Source organism: Arachis stenosperma, chromosome 9 (genome assembly GCF_014773155.1).
Source record: "Arachis stenosperma cultivar V10309 chromosome 9, arast.V10309.gnm1.PFL2, whole genome shotgun sequence".
Lineage (NCBI taxonomy): Eukaryota > Viridiplantae > Streptophyta > Magnoliopsida > Fabales > Fabaceae > Arachis > Arachis stenosperma.
This window is the reverse complement of record NC_080385.1, coordinates 122,570,371-122,593,032: the sequence shown is the minus strand read 5'-3', so window position 1 is coordinate 122,593,032 and position 22,662 is coordinate 122,570,371. Positions and strand designations below refer to the sequence as shown.

At 39.6% G+C, this 22,662-nt stretch overlaps 1 protein-coding gene across 1 annotated transcript; it reads right to left on the bottom strand.

Moving 5' to 3' along the window:
- Positions 1–17,728: 17,728 nt before the first annotated feature.
- LOC130949883 (uncharacterized) lies at positions 17,729–18,472 on the bottom strand. The gene is made up of 2 exons (XM_057878490.1): positions 18,070–18,472; positions 17,729–17,943 (listed from the first exon to the last, which is right to left on the bottom strand). The coding sequence occupies exons 1-2, from the start codon at positions 18,470–18,472 to the stop codon at positions 17,729–17,731; spliced, it is 618 nt and encodes a 205-aa protein (XP_057734473.1).
- Between the last annotated feature and the right edge of the window lie 4,190 nt (positions 18,473–22,662).

The window sequence follows — 22,662 nt, the reverse complement described above, 5'->3', positions numbered from 1 at the left end:
TACCTCTTGATAAGTCTTGGAAGGTACAAGTCCTTTTCTTCTATGACATACCAAGTAAGAACTACCATATCTGCTGGCACCTCCAACTCATGAGTGCTAGGCATGATGTAGTTGCTCAGTATCTGTTGCCATAACCTAACCCCATCATTGAGATAATCAATCTTGATGCCCCATGCAGTCGGCTTCGACATTCCGAATGCCCATGGAACGTCAGGATGAATAGCTATAGTACGAAGGACGGCATCCCAGTTAAAATCCATAAGCGTAATAGCCTCTTCAGCCCTATAAAAACCACCCTTATCATCTGTTTTCGGCTGGAAATAGAGGATCTCTTCTATTACTTCCTCTGTGACTAGAATCTGTCTTCCCCGAAGCTGAACTGCATCAAGGGTCATTCGATAATAGTTGCAGTAAAACTCTCAGACCCATGATGAGTTCACTTCTACCAACTCTCTATCCAGAAATACCCAACCCCGCTGTTCAATTTGGAGTTCAGTGTACTTTCTCATCTCGGGTGGTATTCTTAGCTTTCTCTCCATGTGAAGGGTCCAGTCTTCTAGAAAGTGCGGAAACCTCAATTCACAATAGAGGTTGGCAAACTTAACTGAGTCGGAGGAAGGCGTAGCTTGATCGGCCTTCTCCTTCGTAGTAAGTTGCCTCTCAGACAGTGCTACATCTGCTAACCCATTGGATGACTGTGATCTCTTCCTCTTACTATAGGTGACCTTAGCCTTTTCTTTTCCTTTTCCATCAGACATCCTGAAAAAGAAATTTACAGGATATGGAATATCAAATATATGCACAGGAAATGAAGGCAAAAATAATATAACAGATAGACAACAGACAGAAAACAGAGGATTCAAGGCTTATGCATGAAGTGGGTTGATAAGAGTGCAAGAAACATATGTAATATAATAAAATATAATAGTATAATATCGTAAGAACCTAGCCATGGCTCGTGGAGTTTAAGCCAGCTAGTCAAATGTACAGACAAAAGAAACTGAAGTTTAAAATGGCTTATACAATTTTTGTTCTCTCTATACATGTCCCTAAGCAAAACAAAATACAAAAGTGAGAGATGTATAGACAAAATAAATCAAAAGAACTCCAAAAAATATATCCGGATCCTCCGCTTCTATCACCATCCAAGCAACTCACTGAGGTGGGTTGCGACCTGCATCTGAAAAGCACAATAGAAATATGGTATGAGAACCGGAGGTTCTCAGTATGGTAACAGTGCCCGGTGATGTAGGATATAAGACCCCGGGATGCCAAAGGCAATCCTAAGCTCCATATTCATCACAAGAATTCAAACTTAAAGCATTTTAAAACAAATAAGCACAATTATATAATTCTTAACATAACTAAATAGGGTTCTATATCTTAGGGGATTTTCTAATATAATCAAACACCGCTGTCCCAAAGCCTTCACCAACCAATCCTCCATGCGATCCCATCGCCCTTGCCACCGCCTTCCGAACCTCCTCAATCCCAGTAGAAAGCACAATTATATACAATGCAAGTAAAACACAAGTATTGCATGTAAGGCAAGAAATTCAAATAGCAATTAGGCATATTATACAATTAGGCAAGCAATTACAAGTCGGCAAAGCATACAAACAGGTAGAAAATGCACATGATGAATACCTGTCCTATTGGCTGTGATATCACATTGTCGGCTCAACTGCCAACCTGACACATCTCCATAGAGATGTCGCCCTTCGGAATCATCAAATGGGAAGCCCCGAGATACAGTGCTCGGATCACTGTCCAGGGTTTTGCGCCTGCACGCTCTATTAATCCGAAGGGTTGCGAGTGGGATACTCTTGCTACAGACCTCACATCTCAACGCAAACAAGACGAACCACCGCCCTTACGCCGCCACCATTACCTCGACAGGCGGGATCCAACTGCCATCCCTGCCGGACGCATAGCGTCTCATAATCTCAACATAAAACAGTAGTACAGTGGTTTTTCAAAAAACAGTTTTAATACATTAATGATTCCTCATCACACATTCGAGTCCTCGACTCATCTCAACCATTGTCAATTCACATTTTCATTCCGAACTCAACAGTTCATCCATTCTTATCTCATACATCAATCATTCATCACATACCATCAACCATCCTCAGTATGCCAGAAACTTAGTACTCCATTTGCTAATTTTCATAAATATGATCAACTAAAACCCTTAGGTTAATTCCCATATTCTCATACTCAAAATTAAGTCCAAAAGCTTTAAAATGGTGTTATTGAAGCTTACAACCTTGTTGGGAAGGCGAAATAGTTGAAAACAAAGTTAAAATTTAAGAAAACGGACGTGTGCGTACGGACAGGGGTGTACGAGCGCACACCCAGGAAGATTTTAAAAGTGTACGTACGCACACCCCTGTGCGTACGCATAGGTACTAAAATTTGTAAGGTCTCTTCACTCGCACAGGATGTGCTAGCGCCCCCAATAGACGACCCTTCCCGACTTGTGCATGCGCACATGTCGCAATTCCACATTGACATACACGCGCATAAGTTGTACTAACGCTGCCAGCAGGGAGCCTCTTCCTGCGTGTACATACGCACAGGTCTGTGCGTCTGCATAGATTAAGATTTTCGCAGGGTTGTGCGTGCGCACATATCAAAAATCATAAAATTCTGCAACTTTGCAGAATTTCATATTTTTAACACCAACTTTGAATGATCATAACTTCCTCTACAAAATTCCAAATTTTGCAAACTTTATATCGATTTAAAGGATTTTCAATGAACTTTAATTATAAAAAAAATCCAACAAATTTTGAAAACCGAGGCAAAAGTTATGATCAGACAAAATTTACCAAAAACTAACTTTTACCCAATTTCACAATTTCCTCAATTTCTTGTAAAACATAACCAAAATCATACCAACCCATTCAACCTTCAATTCTCATAAAAATCAACCCTCTATATTATATTACACCAAGCTACCATATTTTCCTCATCCTCAACCTCAACATCAATATATCACATTATAATCAAACCTCATTATCATCTTTCCAACTACATTACCAATTCATCAACATTAATATCACATATATCAACACAATTCACTTCTCAATTTCATAAATCATTCCTCTTTGTCATGTCAATACCAATCATCAAAATCAAACTCAATAATCATCAATTCATCATAAATCATCATACAACAACATTCAACAACTCATCAACCATTTTAATTCAAACCTATCCTATGGGTCACTAGCCTAAGTGTCTATGAATATTATATACTACATAGAGAAAACCGAAACCATACCTTAGCCTATTCCCAATATATCCTTAACCCAAAATGAGCACCACAATGATCACCAACAAGCTTTCCAACACAACCCAAGCTTCCAACAATCACCAACAAGCTCCAAACTCATAATAATCAAACTATATATGCATAAACCATTACAAATCATCCTAGGGCTCAGCATAAATCAAAATTTCATAAGAGTTCAAAGCCTCTTACCTTGTTCAATAGTTTTAGTAGCCAAAACCCAATGCTAAGCAAGGATTAGAGTGAATTTAAACACCTAAAAATCACAAATTTCATTTAATCACAAACCCTAAAACTCCAAATTTTGGAGGAACTGAGAAGGATTCGAGATTTTCTTACCTGTTTCTTATATGGGTTTTGTAGAGCTCTCTACAAAGAACGCGTAGCTATAAACGGTGCGGCAATTGGAGCTCTATAGCTCAAGATATGAGCTTGAGAAGATGGAAGTGAATAGTAAAAAATGGAGGTTCTCTTCTTCTCCTTCTCAGCTGTATGAGTGTGTTTGTTTGTGTGTTATGCTGAAATGGGTTCACTTATGCACCCTTTTACATGTTGGGCTTGGGCCCGGTCCAACCTGTTAGTGTTTTTAGCCCGTTTGGCTCAACTTTGGTCCAAACCATTAAAATTAACGCCCGGTTTTTGACTTCTAACATTTTTCTAAGGATTTTGACTGTTTTCACTTTTTCTCACACAGCATCGGGCAGACTTGAACCGGTTCAACCGTCGATTTGCGATTCTTCATGGTTTTTAACAGAAAATACTTTTTCTAACTCAGAAATACCTATTGAGTCCAAAAATTATATTTAAATCCTCAAATTCTCTTTTTAACTTTTTGGAATCTAATTTGGGAAATATAATTACTTAATTAACCAGTTGATTAGTTGCGGTTCTTACATTCTCCCCACTAAATAAGAAATTTTTCCCTCAAAATTTGAATTACCTGAGAAAAGTTCGGGATAATCCTTTCGCATCTCAGACTCTAGTTCCCAAGTATGCTCTTCAACTCCTACTCGCTCCCAATCAACTTTAATCAATGAAACTTCCTTTTCTCGTAGCTTCTTCACACTAGTGTCATCAATTCTCACTGGTGTCACTTGGAATGTCAAGTTCTCTCTTAACTCGACCGACTCAAGCTCTAACACATGAGCCGCATCTGACGTGTACTTACGAAGTTGTGACATGTGGAATACGTCATGCAAGTTAGACAGATGAGGTGGCAAAACAACTTGATACGCCACCGGCCCAAATCGCCTTAGAATCTCAAACGGTCCAATGAACCTCGGATTTAACTTCTTAGTTTTAATTGCTCTTCCAATCTCAGTTGTCGGTGTAACCCGCAGAAATACATGTTCTCCCACTTCAAACTCTAATAGTTTCCTTCTCAGTAGTCTCTGCTACCAAATTTGGACCCAAAACACTTGCTTCACCAGATTCATACCAACAAAGTAAAGACTGGCACTTCCGTCCATACAAGGCCTCATACGGAGCCATCCCAATACTCACATGAAAGCTATTATCGTACGCAAACTCCACCAATGGCATATAACAGTCCCAACTTCCAGGTTGATCCAATACACATGCTCTTCGCATATCTTCCAACGTCTGAATAGTCCTTTCCGAATGGTCATCCATTTGTGGATGATATGCAGTACTGAGACATAGTTTCGTATCGAAAGCTCCCCAAAACCTTGATGTAAATCGGGAATCACGGTCAGACACTATGCTCGACGGCACACCATGCAACGTTACTATCTCCTTTATATACAACCTTGCTAACTCCTCCATAGAACAGTTTACTCGGATAGGCAGAAAATGAGCGAATTTGGTTAAGCGATCCACGATCACCCAAATCGCATTAAATTTCGACCTAGTCCTCGGTAACCTGGTCACAAAATCCATCGCGATTCCTTCCCACTTCCACTGAGGAATTTCAAGTAGCTGTAGCATTCCCGACAATTTCTGATGTTCTATCTTCACCTTCTGACACGTCAGGCACTTTGAAATATGTTCCGCCACATCCTTCTTCATACCATGCCACCAGAACATAGCCTTCAGATCGTGGTACATCTTAGTACTCCCAAGGTGAATAGAAAATTCGCTCTTGTGCGCTTCTCTCAATATATCCTGTTACAACGTCCCAACATCCAGCACAATTATTCTACCCTTGAATCTCCACAATCCATCTTGATCCCACGACACTCTCCACTGCTTCCCTTGATCAATAGCTGGCAACACCTTAGGTAACATGTCATCATTTTGATAAGCCTTTAAGAGTTCAGATTTAAAGTCACTTGAGATCTGTAACTGATTCAGGCAAGCTCTTTTGGCAACTTCACCAATATCCAACTTAAGGTCCACGAACTTCCCTACTAGCTCCTCTTCCTTGATTCTCATCCAAGCTATTGTTAAGGATTTTCGACTTAATGCGTCTGCTACTACATTCGCCTTTCCAAGGTGATAACTCAGTTCAAAATCATAGTCCTTAAGTAACTCCATCCATCTCCTCTGACGCATATTAAGCTCTTTCTAATCAAAGATGTACTTGAGACTCTTATGATCAGAAAAGACGCTAAACCTTATGCCGTACAAGTGATATCTCCAAATCTTCAATGCAAACACAATCACCACTAATTTCAAGTCATGAGTTGGGTAATTTACCTCATGCGGTCTCAGCTGACGCGATGCATAAGCTACCACATTCTGGTGTTGCATCAACACGCAACCTAAGCCCTTTAGAGAAGCATCACAGTATACTTCGAACGATTCATGCGGTTCTGGAAAAATTAAAATAGATGCTGAAGTTAACTTCTGCTTCAAAGTTTGAAAACTCTCTTCACACTCCAACGTCCACACAAATGACACTTCCTTTCTTGTCAACTTAGTCATCGGTAGTGTAACCCGGAAAAATCTTTCAATGAATCTCCGGTAATATCCGGCTAAGCCCAAGAAGCTCCTAACTTCCGTCACCGTCATTAGTCTTTCCCGTTCCATCACCGCTTCTACCTTAGAAGGATCTATGGCTATTCCTCCTTTGCTCACCACGTGACCTAAGAACTTCACTTCCTCCTTCCAAAACTTACACTTAGACAACTTAGCGTACAACTTTCCCTCCTTTAGAATTTTCAACACAATTCTCAAGTGTTCCTCATGCTCCTTTTCCGTCTTAGAATAGACTAAGATGTCGTCTATGAAAACCACCATGAATTTGTTCAGAAAATGGACGAAACACTCTATTCATGTAATCCATGAAAATAGTAGGTGCATTCGTTAACCCAAAGGACATCACCGTGAACTCGTAGTGTCCATAGCGTGTCCTGAACGCGGTCTTAGGAATGTCATCCTCCTTCATCCTTATTTGATGGTAATCAGATCTTAAATTAATTTTGGAAAACACCCCAGCTCCTTGCAACTGATCCATCAAATCATCTATCCTTGGGAGCGGGTACTTGTTCTTCACCATCACTTTATTCAACTGTCGGTAATCCACACACAGTCGCTTCTTCTTCACCAATAAAACTGACGCTCCCCACAGTGATACATTCGGTCGAATGAACCTCTAATTCAGAAGCTCTTCCAATTGAGTCTTTAACTCGGCCATCTCTTTCAGAGCCATCCTATACGGTGCAATCGACACTAGTCTGGCTTCCAGCACCAATTCAATCGCAAACTCAATCTCCCTTTGAGGTGGGAACTCAGGGATATCTTCTGGGAATACCTCCAGAAAGTCTCTAACTACCGGTATCTGATCTAAGCTCTAGGCATCCCCCAAAGTATTACCAGTTAACAAGATGTAACCCTGACACTCTTCCCCACTACAGTGCACCATGGTGGACGAAATTGTGATCCTTAAAATTGATCTCCTTGTACTTATATGGAATTTGAAATTGGCACGAGTGGACACAACTCCGTTCAACTAAACCAGCAAGTGTACTGGGTCATCCAAGTAATACCTTACGTGAGTAAGGGTCGATCCCACAAAGATTGTTGGTATGAAGCAAGCTATAGTTACCTTGTAAATCTCAGTTAGGCAGATTAAATTGATTTATGGGCTTTCGAATAATTGATAATAAAATAGAAATAATAAAAGGGATAGAATACTTATGTAGATTAATAGTGGGAATTTCAGATAAGTGCATGGAGATGCTGTGCTCCTCTTGAAACTCTACTTCACTATTCTCTCTTCCAATCCTTCTTACTCCTTTCCATGGCAAGCTGTATGTAGGGGTTCACTATCATCAATGGCTACTTTCAATTCTCTCGGGAAAATGGTCCTATGAGCTGTCACTGCACGGCTAATCGTCTGGAGGCATCACCCTTGGTTGATAGCTACATCCCATCCTCTCAGTGAAAATGTTCCAAATGCTCTGTCACAGCACGGCTAATCATCTGTCGGTTCTCAATCAAGTTGGAATAGAATCCATTGATTCTTTTGCGTCTGTCACTAACGCCCAGCCTTCAGGAGTTTGAAGCTCGTCACAGTCATTCAATACCGGAATCCTACTCGGAATACCACAGACAAGGTAGACTTTCCGGATTCCCAGGATCCTACTCGGAATACCACAGACAAGGTTAGACTTTCCGGATCCTCATGAATGCCGCCATCTATCTAGCTTATACCACGAAGATTCTGTTGGGGAATCTAAGAGATATGCGCCCGGCCTAAGGTAGAACGGAAGTGGTTGTCAATCACGTGCGTTCATAGGTGAGAATGATGATAAGTGTCACGGATCATCACATTCATCAAGTTGAAGTGCAACGTATATCTTGGAATAAGAATAAAAGAGAATTGAATAGAAAGTAATAGTAATTGTATTGAAACTTGAGGTACAGCAGAGCTCCACACCCTTAATCTATGGTGTGCAGAAACTCCACTGTTGAAAATACATAAGTGAAAGGTTCAGGCATGGCCGAATGGCCAGCCCCCATGGTCTAAGGAATAGGCGTCCAGAGATATCTAATACACTAGTAAAAAGTCCTATTTATAATAAACTAGCTCCTAGGGTTTACATGAGTAAGTAATTGATGCATAAATCCACTTCCTGGGCCCACTTGGTGTATGTTTGGGCTGAGCTTGATCTATCCACGAGCTGAGGCTTCTCTTGGAGTTGAACTCCAAGTTATGACATGTTTTGGGCGTTCAACTCCGGATCATGACGTTTTTCTGGCGTTTAACTTCAGATAGCAGCATGTACTTGGCGTTCAATGCCAAGTTACGTCGTCAATCTCCGAATAAAGTATAGACTATTATATATTGCTGAAAAGCCCTGGATGTCTACTTTCCAACGCCGTTGAGAGCGCGCCAATTGGAGTTCTGTAGCTCCAGAAAATCCATTTTGAGTGCAGGGAGGTCAGATTCCAACAGCATCAGCAGTCCTTTTGTCAGCCTTTTTCAGAGTTTTGCTCAAATCCCTCAATTTCAGCCAGAAATTACCTGAAATCACAGAAAAACACACAAACTCGTAGTAAAGTCCAGAAATATGAATTTAACATAAAAACTAATGAAAACATCCCTAAAAGTAGCTTGAACTTACTAAAAACTACCTAAAAACAATGCCAAAAAGCGTATAAATTATCCGCTCATCACAACACCAAACTTAAATTGTTGCTTGTCCCCAAGCAACTAAAAATCAATTAGGATAAAAAGAAGAGAATATACTATAAATTCTAGAACATCAATGAATATTAATTATAATTAGATGAGCGGGACTTGTAGCTTTTTGCTTTTGAACAGTTTTGGCATCTCACTTTTTCCTTTGAAGTTTAGAGTGATTGGCGTCTCTTAGGAACTTAGAATTTTGGATAGTGTTATTGACTTTCCTAGTTAAGTATGTTGATTCTTGAACACAGCTACTTATGAGTCTTGGCCGTGGCCCTAAGCACTTTGTTTTCCAGTATTACCACCGGATACATAAATGCCACAGACACATAACTGGGTGAACCTTTTCAGATTGTGACTCAGCTTTGCTAGAGTCCCCTGTTAGAGGTGTCCAGAGCTCTTAAGCACACTCTTTTTGCTTTGGATCACGACTTTAACCACTCAGTCTCAAGCTTTTCACTTGGACCTTCATGACACAAGCACATGGTTAGGGACAGCTTGATTTAGCCGCTTAGGCCTGGATTTTATTTCCTTGGGCCCTCCTATCCATTGATGCTCAAAGCCTTGGATCCTTTTTACCCTTGCCTTTTGGTTTTAAGGGCTATTGGCTTTTTCTACTGCTCCTTCTTTTTTTTTTCGCAAGCTTTCTTTTTCACTGCTTTTTCTTGCTTCAAGAATCAATTTCATGATTTTTCAGATCATCAATAACATTTCTCTTTGTTCATCATTCTTTCAAGAGCCAACAATTTTAACATTCATAAACAACAAGATCAAAAGATATATGCACTGTTCAAGCATTCATTCAGAAAACAAAAAGTGTTGTCACCACATCAATATAATTAAATTAAATTCAAGGATAAATTCGAAATTCATGTACTTCTTGTTCTTTTGAATTAAAACATTTTTCTTTTAAGAGAGGTGAAGGATTAATGGATTTTATTCATAGCTTTAAGGCATGGTTACATACTAATGATCATGAAATAAAGACACAAAACATAGATAAACACAATATTAAAAACCGAAAAGCAGAAAGAAATAAAGAACAAGGAATGAATCCACCTTTAGTGGCGTCTTCTTCTTGAAGGACCAATGATGTTCTTAAGCTCTTCTATGTCCCTTCCTTGCCTTTGTTGCTCCTCCCTCATTGCTCTTTGATCTTCTCTTATTTCATGGAGAATGATGGAGTGCTCATGATGTTCCACCCTTAATTGCTCCACATTGTGGCTTAAATCTTCTAAGGAGGTGTTGAGTTGCTCCCAATAGTTGTTGGGAGGGAAGTGCATCCCTTGAGGCATCTCAGGGATTTCTTGATGATGAGCTTCCTCATGCATCTCTTGAGAACCGTGAGGGGTTTCTCTTGCTTGCTCCATCCTCTTCTTGGTGATGGGCTTATCCTCTTCAATGAGGATGTCTCCTTCTATGATAACTCCAGCTGAGTAACATAGATGGCAAATAAGGTGAGGAAAAGCTAGCCGTGCCATAGGTGAGGGCTTGTCGGCTATTTTGTAGATTTCATTGGAGATGACCTCATGAACTTCTACTTCCTCTCCAATCATGATGCCATGAATCATGATGGCCCGATCCACAGTAACTTCAGATCGGTTGCTAGTAGGAATGATGGAGCGTTGAATGAACTCCAACCATCCTCTAGCCACAGGCTTGAGGTCCAGTCTTCTTAGTTGGACTGGCTTGCCTTTGGAGTCTCTCTTCCATTGAGCTCCTTCCACACATATGTCCATAAGGACTTGGTCCAACCTTTGATTAAAGTTGACCCTTCTAGTGTAGGGGCGTTCATCTTCTTGCATCATGGGCAAGTGAAACGCCAACCTCACATTTTCCGGACTAAAATCTAAGTATTTCCCCCGAACCATTGTGAGATAATTCTTTGGACTCGGGTTCATACTTTGATCATGGTTCCTAGTGATCCATGCATTGGCATAGAACTCTTGAACCATTAAGATTCTGACTTGTTGCATGGGGTTGGCTAAGACTTCCCAACCTCTTCTTTGGATTTCATGTCGGATCTCCGGATACTCATTCTTTTTGAGCTTGAAAGGGACCTCAGGGATCACCTTCTTCTTTGCCACAACATCATAGAAGTGGTCTTGATGGCTCTTAGAGATGAATCTTTCCATCTCCCATGACTCGGAGGTGGAAGCTTTTGTCTTCCCTTTTCCTTTTCTAGAGGATACTCCGGCCTTAGGTGCCATTGGTAATGGAAAAACAAAAAAAAAGCTTATGCTTTTACCACACCAAACTTAAAATAATGCTCGTTCTCGAGCAATAAAAGAAAGAAGAGAAGAAGAGGAAGAAGAGAATATGGTAGAGAGGGAAAGAAGTAGGTTTGGCTATGTGGGAGAAGAAGGGGTTGTGTTGTGTGAAAATGAAGTAGAATAGAAGGGTATATATAGGGAGAGGGGAGAGTGAAGTTTCGGTCATTTTGGGTGGGAATGGGTGGGAAAAATGTTTTTGAATTTTGAAGGTAGGTGGGGTTTATGGGGAAGAGTGGGTGGATGTGAATGGTGAAGGATTTTGGGAAAGAGAGATTCAGAGATTGAAGTTGTTGGGAAGTGTGACATGGGGATTAGGAGAGTGTAATTAGGATTAGGAGGTAAGGTAGGAATATGGTAGGTGGGGATCCTGTGGGGTCCACAGGTCCTGAGGTGTCAAGGAATTCCATCCTTGCACCAAATAGGCATGTAAAATGCCTTGGTGCACCATTTTGGCGTTTAGACGCCCATTTGTGCACGTTCTGGGCGTTCAACGCCCATGTAAAGCATGTTTCTGGCGTTGAACGCCAGTTTCATGCTTGTTACTAGCGTTCAGCGCCAGTTTTTCCTCTTTGGGCACATTCCTGGCGTTCAGCGCCAGAATGTTGCTTGTTTCTGGCGTTCAGCGCCAGAATGGTGCTCTGTTCTGGCGTTGAACGCCGGCCAGATGCACCTTACTGGCGTTGAACGCCAGCCTGTGCGTCCTCCAGGGTGCGAATTTTTTTTCTGCTGTTTTTTATTCTGTTTTTAATTTTTATGATTTTTTCGTGACTCCTCATGATCATGTACCTAATAAAACATAAAATAACAATAAAATATAATAAAATAAAAATTAGATAAAATTGGGTTGCCTCCCAACAAGCGCTTCTTTAATGTCAATAGCTTGACAGTGGCTCTCATGGAGCCACAAGGTGATCAGGTCAATGTTGTATAGTTGCCCACACCAAACTTAGAGTTTGGATATGGGATCTTAACACCAAACTTAGAGTTTGGTTGTGGCCTCCCAACACCAAACTTAGAGTTTGATTGTGGGGGCTCTTCTTGACTCTAAACTGAGAGAAGCTCTTCATGCTTACTCTCTTTTGTCACAGAGGGATGGCCATGTGCCTTAAACACAAGGTAGTCCCCATTCAATTGAAGGACTAATTCGCCTCTGTTGACATCTATCACAGCTTTTGCTGTGGCTAGGAAAGGTCTTCCAAGGATGATGCAATCATCCTCTTCCTTCCTAGTGTCTAAGATTATGAAATCAGCAGGGATGTAGAGGCCTTCAACCTTTACTAGCACGTCCTCTACTAATCCATAAGCTTGTCTCAATGACTTGTCTGCCAATTGTAATGAGAACAAGGTAGGCTGTACCTCAATGATCCCCAGCTTCTCCATTACAGAGAGTGGCATAAGATTTATCCCTGACCCCAGATCACACAGAGCTTTTGCAAAGGTCATGGTGCCTATGGTACAAGGGATTAAGAACTTGCCAGGATCTTGTTTCTTTTGAGGTAGAGTTTTCTGAATCCAAGAATCCAGTTCACTAATGAGCAAGGGAGGTTTATTTTCCCAAGTCTCATTACCAAACAGCTTGGCATTCAGCTTCATGATAGCTCCTAAATATTGAGCAACTTGCTCTCTAGTTACGTCTTCATCCTCTTCAGAGGAAGAATAGTCTTCAGAGCTCATGAATGGCAGAAGAAGATTTAATGGAATCTCTATGGTCTCTATATGAGCCTCAGATTCTTTTGGATCCTTAATAGGAAACTCCTTCTTGCTTGAGGGACGTCCCAGGAGGTCTTCCTCACTAGGATTTTCGTCCTCCTCCTCCCTTGTGCATTCGGCCATGTTGATCACATCAATGGCCTTGTACTCTCCTTTTGGATTCTCTTCTGTATTACTTGGGAGAATACTGGGAGGAGTTTCAATGACTTTCTTACTCAGCTGGCCCACTTGTGCCTCCAAATTTCTAATGGAGGATCTTGTTTCATTCATGAAACTAAAAGTGGCCTTTGACAGATCAGAGACTATATTGGCTAAATTAGAAGTGTTTTGTTCAGAATTCTCTGCCTGTTGCTGAGAAGATGATGGATATGGCTTACTATTACTCAGCCTATTGCATCCACCATTGTTAAAACCTTGCTGAGGTTTTTGTTGATCCTTCCATGAGAAATTTGGATGATTTCTCCATGATGAGTTATAGGTGTTTCCATAAGGTTCACCCATGTAATTAACCTCTGCCATGGCAGGGTTCTCAGGATCATAAGCTTCTTCAGAAGCTGCCTCTCTAGTACTGTTGGATGCATGTCGCCATCCATTCAGATTTTGAGAGATCATGTTGACCTGTTGAGTCAACACTTTGTTCTGAGCCAATATGGCATTCAGAGTATCAATTTCAAGAACTCCTTTCTTCTGAGGTATCCCATTATTCACGGAATTCTTCTCAGAAGTATACATGAACTGGTTGTTTGCAACCATGTCAATGAGTTCTTGAGCCTCTTCAGGCGTTTTCTTCAAGTGAATAGATCCACCTGCAGAATGGTCCAATGACATTTTCGAAAATTCAGAGAGACCATAATAGAATATATCTAATATGGTCCATTCTGAAAACATGTCAGATGGACACCTTTTGGTCAGCTGCTTGTATCTTTCCCAAGCTTCATAGAGGGATTCACCATCTTTTTGTTTGAAGGTTTGAACATCCACTCTCAGCTTGCTCAGCTTTTGAGGAGGAAAGAATTTATCCAAGAAGGCAGTGACCAGCTTATCCCAGGAGTCCAGGCTATCCTTCGGTTGTGAATCCAACCATATTTTAGCTCTGTCTCTTACAGCAAAAGGGAAAAGTATGAGTCTGTAGACTTCAGGATCAACTCTATTCGTCTTTACAGTCTCACAGATCTGCAAGAACTCAGTTAAGAACTGATAGGGATCTTCAGATGGAAGTCCATAAAACTTGCAGTTTTGTTGCATTAAAGCAACTAGCTGAGGTTTCAGCTCAAAGTTATTGGCTCCAATGGCAGGAATGGAGATGCTTCTTCCATCAAACTTGGACGTTGGCTTTGTGAAGTCACCAAGCATTCTCCTTGCATTATTATTATTATTATTTTCGGCTGCCATCTCCTTCTCTTGTTCGAAAATTTCTGAAAGGTTGTTTCTGGATTGTTGTAATTTAGCTTCTCTTAATTTTTTCTTCAGAGTTCTTTCAGGTTCTGGATCAATTTCAACAAGAGTGCCTTTATCCTTGTTCCTGCTCATATGAAAGAGAAGAAAACAAGAAAAGAAAGAGGAATCCTCTATGTCACAGTATAGAGATTCCTTTATGTTAGTAGAAGAAGAAAGGGGTAGAAGAATGTAGAAGAGGGTTCGGATATTTAGATGAGGAGAGGTGAAGAGAAGTGTTAGTAATTAAATAATTAAATAGAAGAAGAAAAGAGAAGGGAAATTTCGAAAACAATTTTGAAAAAGAGGTTAGCAATTTTCGAAAATTAGAGAGGGAAAAGTAGTTGGGTGGTTTTGAAAGAGATAAGAAATAAACAAGAAGTTAGTTAGTTGATTGAAAAAGATTTGAAATCAAAATTGAAAAAGATAAGAAGATAGTAAGTTAGATAAGATATTTTGAAATCAAATTTTGAAAAAGATAAAATTTTTGAAAAAGATAAAATAAAAGATAACAAGATTTAATTCAAAAATTTTAAAATTATTTACTTCACTAACAAGAAACTACAAGATAAGATTCTAGAACTTAAAGATTGAACCTTTCTTAACAAGAAAGTAACAAACTTCAAAATTTTGAACCAATCACATTAATTATTAGTGAATTTTCGAAAATATGATGTAAAGATAAGGAAAAGATTTTGAAAATAATTTGAAAAATATTTTTGAAATTTTCAAAAATTATAAAAAAAATGAAAAAGATATGATTTCTGAAAAAGATTTTAAAAAGATAAGATTTTTAAAATTGACATTTTGACTTGACTTGTAAGAAACAACTAATTTTTTTTTTAATTTTTGACCAAGTCAACCCAAAATTTCGAAAATTTGGAGGGAAATAGGGAAAAGATATTTTTTTGATTTTTGAATTTTTTAATTATGAGAGAGAAAAACAACAAAAATACTCAATGCATGAAATTTTTAGATCAAAACAATGAATGCATGCAAGAATGCTATGAATGTCAAGATGAACACTAAGAACACTTTGAAGATCATGATGAACATCAAGAACATATTTTTGAAAAAATTTTTTATGCAAAGAAAACATGCAAGACACCAAACTTAGAAATCTTTAATGCATGGAAAATATGAATGCAAAGATGCACATGAAAAACAAGAAAAGACATAAGATAAGAAAATATCAAGATCAAACAAGAGGACTTATCAAGAACAACTTGAAGATCATGAAGAACACTATGAATGCATGGAATTTTCGAAAAAATGCAAGAAAAATTTTTAAAGCATGCAATTGACACCAAACTTAAAAATTGACTCAAGACTCAAACAAGAACACAAAATATTTTTGGTTTTTATGATTTTATGATTTTTTTGGATTTTTATTAATTTTTTTCGAAAATAAAGTTAGAAAAAAAACGAAAAATAAAAGAAAAATTTTGAAAAAGATTTTTGAAAAGAAAATTACCTAATCTGAGCAACAAGATGAACCGTCAGTTGTCCATACTCGAACAATCCCCGACAACGGCGCCAAAAACTTGGTGGACAAAATTGTGATCCTTAAAATTGATCTCCTTGTACTTATATGGAATTTGAAATTGGCACGAGTGGACACAACTCCGTTCAACTAAACCAGCAAGTGTACTGGGTCATCCAAGTAATACCTTACGTGAGTAAGGGTCGATCCCACAGAGATTGTTGGTATGAAGCAAGCTATGGTCACCTTGTAAATCTCAGTTAGGCAGATTAAATTGATTTATGGGTTTTTGAATAATTGATAATAAAATAGAAATAATAAAAGGGATAGAATACTTATGTAAATTAATAGTGGGAATTTCAGATAAGTGCATGGAGATGCTCTGCTCCTCTTGAAACTCTACTTCACCATTCTCTCTTCCAATCATTCTTACTCCTTTCTATGGCAAGCTGTATGTAGGGGTTCACTATCATCAATGGCTACTTTCAATCCTCTCGGGAAAATGGTCCTATGCGCTGTCACTGCACGGCTAATCGTCTGGAGGCATCACCCTTGGTTGATAGCTACATCCCATCCTCTCAGTGAAAACGTTCCAAATGCTCTGTCACAGCACGGCTAATCATCTGTCGGTTCTCAATCAAGTTGGAATAGAATCCATTGATTCTTTTGCGTCTGTCACTAACGCCCAGCCTTCAGGAGTTTGAAGCTCGTCACAGTCATTCAATACCGGAATCCTACTCGGAATACCACAGAAAAGGTAGACTTTCCGGATTCCCAGGATCCTACTCGGAATACCACAGACAAGGTTAGACTTTCTAGATCCTCATTAATGCCGCCATCTATCTAGCTTATACCACGAAGATTCTGTTGGGGAATCTAAGAGATATGCGCCCGGCCTAAGGTAGAACGGAAGTGGTTGTCAATCACGTGCGTTCATAGGTGAGAATGATGATGAGTGTCACGGATCATCACATTCATCAAGTTGAAGTGCAACGTATATCTTGGAGTAAGAATAAAAGAGAATTGAATAGAAAGTAATAGTAATTATATTGAAACTTGAGGTACAGCAGAGCTCTACACCCTTAATCTATGGTGTGCAGAAACTCCACTGTTGAAAATACATAAGTGAAAGGTTCAGGCATGGCCGAATGGCCAGCCCCCATGGTCTAAGGACTAGGCATCCAGAGATATCTAATACACTAGTAAAAAGTCCTATTTATAATAAACTAGCTCCTAGGGTTTACACGAGTAAGTAATTGATGCATAAATCCACTTCCTGGGCCCACTTGGTGTATGTTTGGGCTGAGCTTGATCTATCCACGAGCTGAGGCTTCTCTTGGAGTTGAACTCCAAGTTATGACGTGTTTTGGGCGTTCAACTCCAGATCATGACGTTTTTCTGGCGTTTAACTTCAGACAGCAGCATGTACTTGGCGTTCAACGCCAAGTTACGTCGTCAATCTCCGAATAAAGTATGGACTATTATATATTGCTGGAAAGCCCTGGATGTCTACTTTCCAACGCCGTTGAGAGCGCGCCAATTGGAGTTCTGTAGCTCCAGAAAATCCATTTTGAGTACAGGGAGGTCAGATTCCAACAGCATCAGCAGTCCTTTTGTCAGCCTTTTTCAGAGTTTTGCTCAAATCCCTCAATTTCAGTCAGAAATTACCTGAAATCACAGAAAAACACACAAACTCATAGTAAAGTCCAGAAATGTGAATTTAACATAAAAACTAATGAAAACATCCCTAAAAGTAGCTTGAACTTACTAAAAACTACCTAAAAACAATGCCAAAAAGCGTATAAATTATCCGCTCATCACACCACTACAGAGTTCAGGTAGTATCCCACGGCTACCACTGCTCCATTCTCTTCTTCCGGCATAAATTGAATTGTCCATTCGAAGCAATCCAACAAAACCCGATTTTTTGACAACTAATCAAACCCTAAAATCATCTGCAACCCAACCATTGGTAAACAGATCAAATCATGCACAAAGTCTCTACCCTCAAGCTTGAAACCTACTTGCCTACAACCTGACCTAGTCATAACTGTCTGATGCGGAGTATGCACATGCAGATCAAATGGTAACTCTGACACTTTCAAGCCTAATTCCTCAACTTTAGCAAACGAAATAAACGAATACGAAGCTCCAATATCATACATTACAATTAATGTTTTATCACCAATAAGACATATACCTCTCATCAAAGGATCCGCCTTAGAAGCATCCTTTGCATTCACAGCAAAAACTCATCCTTGTTGCTGACTCTGACCCGCACTCAGGTTCCTCCCATGAGTGCAATCCCTTGCAATATGACCAGGCAAGCCACAGTTGAAACACCCACCTAAACCAATCTTGCAAGAGTCATATGGATGAAAACGTCCACAACGCACACAAGTCAAATCCGGAGAATTCTTACTCTGATTTTCTCTTCCTTTGCCACACTGAAACTGATCTTGGGTGTTCTTTCTGAAGCCTCCTTGCCCTTGAGGTGCATATCCTCCTCTCTTGAAACTCGAACCTCTAGGATGGAAATACTTGCCACGTCCTTTGCTACTATTCCCTCCATGAGTGTCCTTGGACGCAGCCATTGTCTTGGTATACTCCTCAACCACCCTCGCCTTTTTCACCAAATCAGAAAAAGTACGAATCTCGATAGGATCCACAGCAGTCATTATGTTATCCTTTAACCCCCTCTGGTACTTGATCAACTTCTAACTCTCGTAGGTCTCCGGAGCACCTTGACATACCCTGGAAAACCTACAAAGCTCCTCAAACTTGTTGGTGTAATCTACCACCGACAAGGAACCTTGCTTCAGCTGCATCAGTTCCATCTCCTTCGCTTCCCTTCAGATTCAGGGAAATATTTCTTGTAAAAGGCTATCTGAAACACATCCCAAGGGACATCTGCGTTCTGGAGCTATAGCAAGCGACACTCTGCTTGCCACCAGTGCTGGGCCTCTCCCGCAAGCTGATAAGCGGAAAATTCTATGTACTGATTGTTTAGAACATGATGTGCCTGAAAAGCATGCTCCATGGCCTGAAACCAGTTATCCGCTTCAGTAGGATTAGTTGATCCTTGAAAAATTGGCTGATGAACCTTGAGGAACGTCACCAAGGTCATCAGAACACCTCCTGAATTATCTCTGTTCCCCTCAGCATTATCATTAGCATGCCCTTTGCCATCCCATTTCTGTTTCCGGCCGGTTGTCCTAACCCCTGCACAGCTTGCAGAGTCGCAGCAGCATTAGCTTCTATGGTGTTTGCCAAATTAGCCACGGCCGCCATGAATTTGGCATGGTTGTCAGCTGGTTGTTCATTTCTACTCTCAAGTGAACGTGCTCGATCTCGTCCGTGAGTGGCCATTAGGGTTCCTGTCTACACCAAACAATCAATATCAAGGTGATCAATTTCAATATCAAAAGTCTAGTGCTTCAATTATCCCAAACAGGCACTCACAAACAAGCATGCTATGCAATATCAAGTAGATAACCTAATAGCATCAAAAAAAAGACACACAGAGTATGCAATGAAGCACAATCGGTCCATCGCTCAGGCTCACAAGGACGAACCGCTCTGATACCACTAAATGTAACACCCTAATTAGGCTAAGCTTTACCTCGCGTCGTAAAGCAAAGGTTAATCAGAGATTACGACAGTTCTAGGTTCATACATATAATATAAATAGAAATAATTTATAAATCTAGAAGACTGATGAAAAGTATGGCTCAAAAATAGGATTTAAAAGCGCAAAGCGTACTAACGAAGCGTCTAACTTAAAGCACAAGAAACATATGTAATATAATAAAATATAATAGTATAATATCATAAGAACCTAGCCATGGCTCGCGAAGTTTAAGCCGGCTAGTCAAATGTACAGACAAAAGAAATTGAAGTTTAAAATGTCTTATACAAGTTTTGTTCTCTCTATACATGCCCCTAGGCAAAACGAAATACAAAAGTGAGAGATGTATAGACAAAATAAGTCAAAAGAACTCCAAAAAGATATTCGGATCCTCCGTTTCTGTCACCACCCAAGCAACTCACCGAGGTGGATTGCGACCTGCATCTAAACCGGTGATGTAGGATATAAGACCCCGGGACGCCAAAGGCAATCCTAAGCTCCATATCCATCACAAGAATTCAAACTTAAAGCATTCTAAAACAAATAAGCACAATTATATAATTCTTAACATAACTAAATAGGGTTCTATATCTTAGGAGATTTTCTAATCTAATCAAACACCACTGTCCCACAGCCTTCACTAACCTATCTTCCATGTGATCCCATCGCCACCGCCTTCCGAACCTCCTCAATCCCAGTAGAAAGCACAATTATATACAATGCAAGTAAAACATAACTATTGCATGTAAGGCAAAAAATTCAAATAGCAATTAAGCATATTATACAATTAGGCAAGCAATTACAAGTCGGGAAAGCATACAAACAGGTAGAAAATGCACATGATGAATGCCTGTCCTATTGGCTGTAATATAACATTATCGGTTCAACTACCAACCCGACACATCTCCATGGAGATGTCGTCCTTCGGAATCATCAAATGGGAACCCCTGATGAGTTGAGATTTGCACTGATTTGGATTTTCACACTTAAGATAGCTTCCGTTGTAAGTATAGACCAAACCGGCAATTTGAATCCCCAAACATCAAAGTTTGAAATTTCTAATTGACCGAGAGTAATCAAACCTCGGGTCGTCTTCCCTATGAACTAATGCCTATGAGTGCATAATTTTGGTTGTGAGATAACAAAAGGGGGTTTTCAATAATAAATAAGCAAACAAATAAAAAGATAAAAGAACAAGACAAACTTGCAATTAATAAACTAATAAAAGAATGAAAGAACTATGTATGTAATATAAACAAGTAAAACTCAAAATTGATGGAAAAGTGGTTTAAAACATAAACGAAACCTTGACTTGGGATGAGTTATGGAATCCCTTCTTTGCCATAACCACAACTATGATAATTATGATGGATTAATCTCACTAAGTCAACCCTTAACATCGAAGGATAAGTTAAGTGAGCATAGTTGTTATTAATCCACAAATCCTAACTAACTTACTAGTTACCTTAGTAAAAAGCTAGCGTTAGTGGAAACAATAACAACTAACAACCCAAGAATTATCACTAGATGTTGGACATTATGGCTCTAGTAACCCATAAACTCATTTTTCCCAAGCCAAGGGATGGAAAGCTAGCCCATAACTAGGATTGATATTTCATCAAACATCTAGTATGCATATTCACAAAACATGGCAAAATTAGAAAAATGGTAAAAGCTATGAACCATAAATGATCAAAATCAATAAAGGCAACTCAAACAAACATAAAACAAGCATCAAACATCAAATTCATCAACAAGAACATCAAAATTGCAAAACCAAGCATATATTGATAAAGGAAAGTAAAAATAGAAATAAGTGTAGAACAAGTATGGCAATTGAAAGAGACAATTAAAGAAATACTTACAATGTAAATTGCAAAATCCAAAAGCAAGACTTGAAGTATAAAATTCTAGAAAATCCTAATTAAACCCTAAGAGAGTAAAACCTAAAACTACACTACACTACTCCTAATGTGTTTTTTCTAATCTAAAGTGAGCTCCCCTTCATATGGCATTAATTCCCCTTGATATAGCACTTCCCATTCAGCATCAAGCCTTCCAAAACTGGGCCAAAGGCCCTCAAAATCGCGCAGCATGTTTCATTAATGAATCCACATGCAAGGACCTATGCGTACGCACAGGTTCTTGTGCGCACGCACACATGCTAAATTTCTTTTCGTGCGTATGCACGCATCCTTGTGCACACGCACGCATGACTGTGTGCTTTCTCCTTATTTTTTTCATGTTTTCTCCCTTTGTACATACTTCCTTCCACTTTTGCATATCCATTCTTGCCTCTTTGACCTGAAATCACTCAACAAATATGTCATGGCATCAAATGGAATAAAAGTGAAATTTAATTGCTCGATTTAAGCACAAAAACGCATGTTTTCACATTTAGGTTCAATTTAGGGATCAAACACAAAAGTATGCTATTTTAGTGCTTAAGTGTAGGTTTATGTGATGAAATCCACTTAAATCAAGCCAAAATATATCGGAAAATATGGACTCATCAACCCCCGAGATATAGTGCTCGGATTATTGTCCAGGGTTTTGCGCCTGCACGCTCTATTGATCCGAAGGGATGCAAGCGGGATACTCTTGCCACAGACCTCACATTTCAACGCAAGCGGGACGAACCACCACCCTTAGCCACCTCCACCGCTACCTCGACAGGCGGGATCCAACCTCCGTCCCTACCGAGCACATAGCGTCTCATAATCTTAACATAAAACAGTAGTACAGTATTTTTCAGAAAACAATTTTAATACATCAGTGATTCCTCATCACACATTCGAGTCCTCAACTCATCTCAACCACTGTCAATTCACATTTTCATTCCAAACTCAACAGTTCATCCATTCTCATCTCATATATCAACCATTCATCACATACCATCAACCATCCTCAGTACGCCAGAAACCTGGTACTCCGTTTGCTAATTTTCATAAATATGATCAACTAAAACCCTTAGGTTAATTCTCATATTCTCATACTCAAAATTAAGTCCAAAAGCTTTAAAATGGTGTTATAGAAGCTTACAACCTTTTTGGGAAGGTGAAATAGTTGAAAACAAAGTTAAAATTTAAGAAACATAGCTTGTGCGTACACACATGGGTGTGCGTGCGCACGCCCAGGAAGATTTTAAAAGTGTGCATACGCACAGGGGTGTACGTACGCATAGGTACTAAAATTTGTAAGGTATGTTCACTCGCACAGGGTGTGCTAGCACCCCCAACA

Coding starts and splice junctions, on each gene's coding strand:
- LOC130949883 (XM_057878490.1), bottom strand. CDS start 18,472: ATGACTGCTGTGGATCCTATCGAGATTCGTACTTTTTCTGATTTGGTG. Junction 17,944..18,069: donor TGGGAGGAACCTGAGTGCGG/GTCAGAGTCAGC, acceptor ATGATATTGGAG/CTTCGTATTCGTTTATTTCG.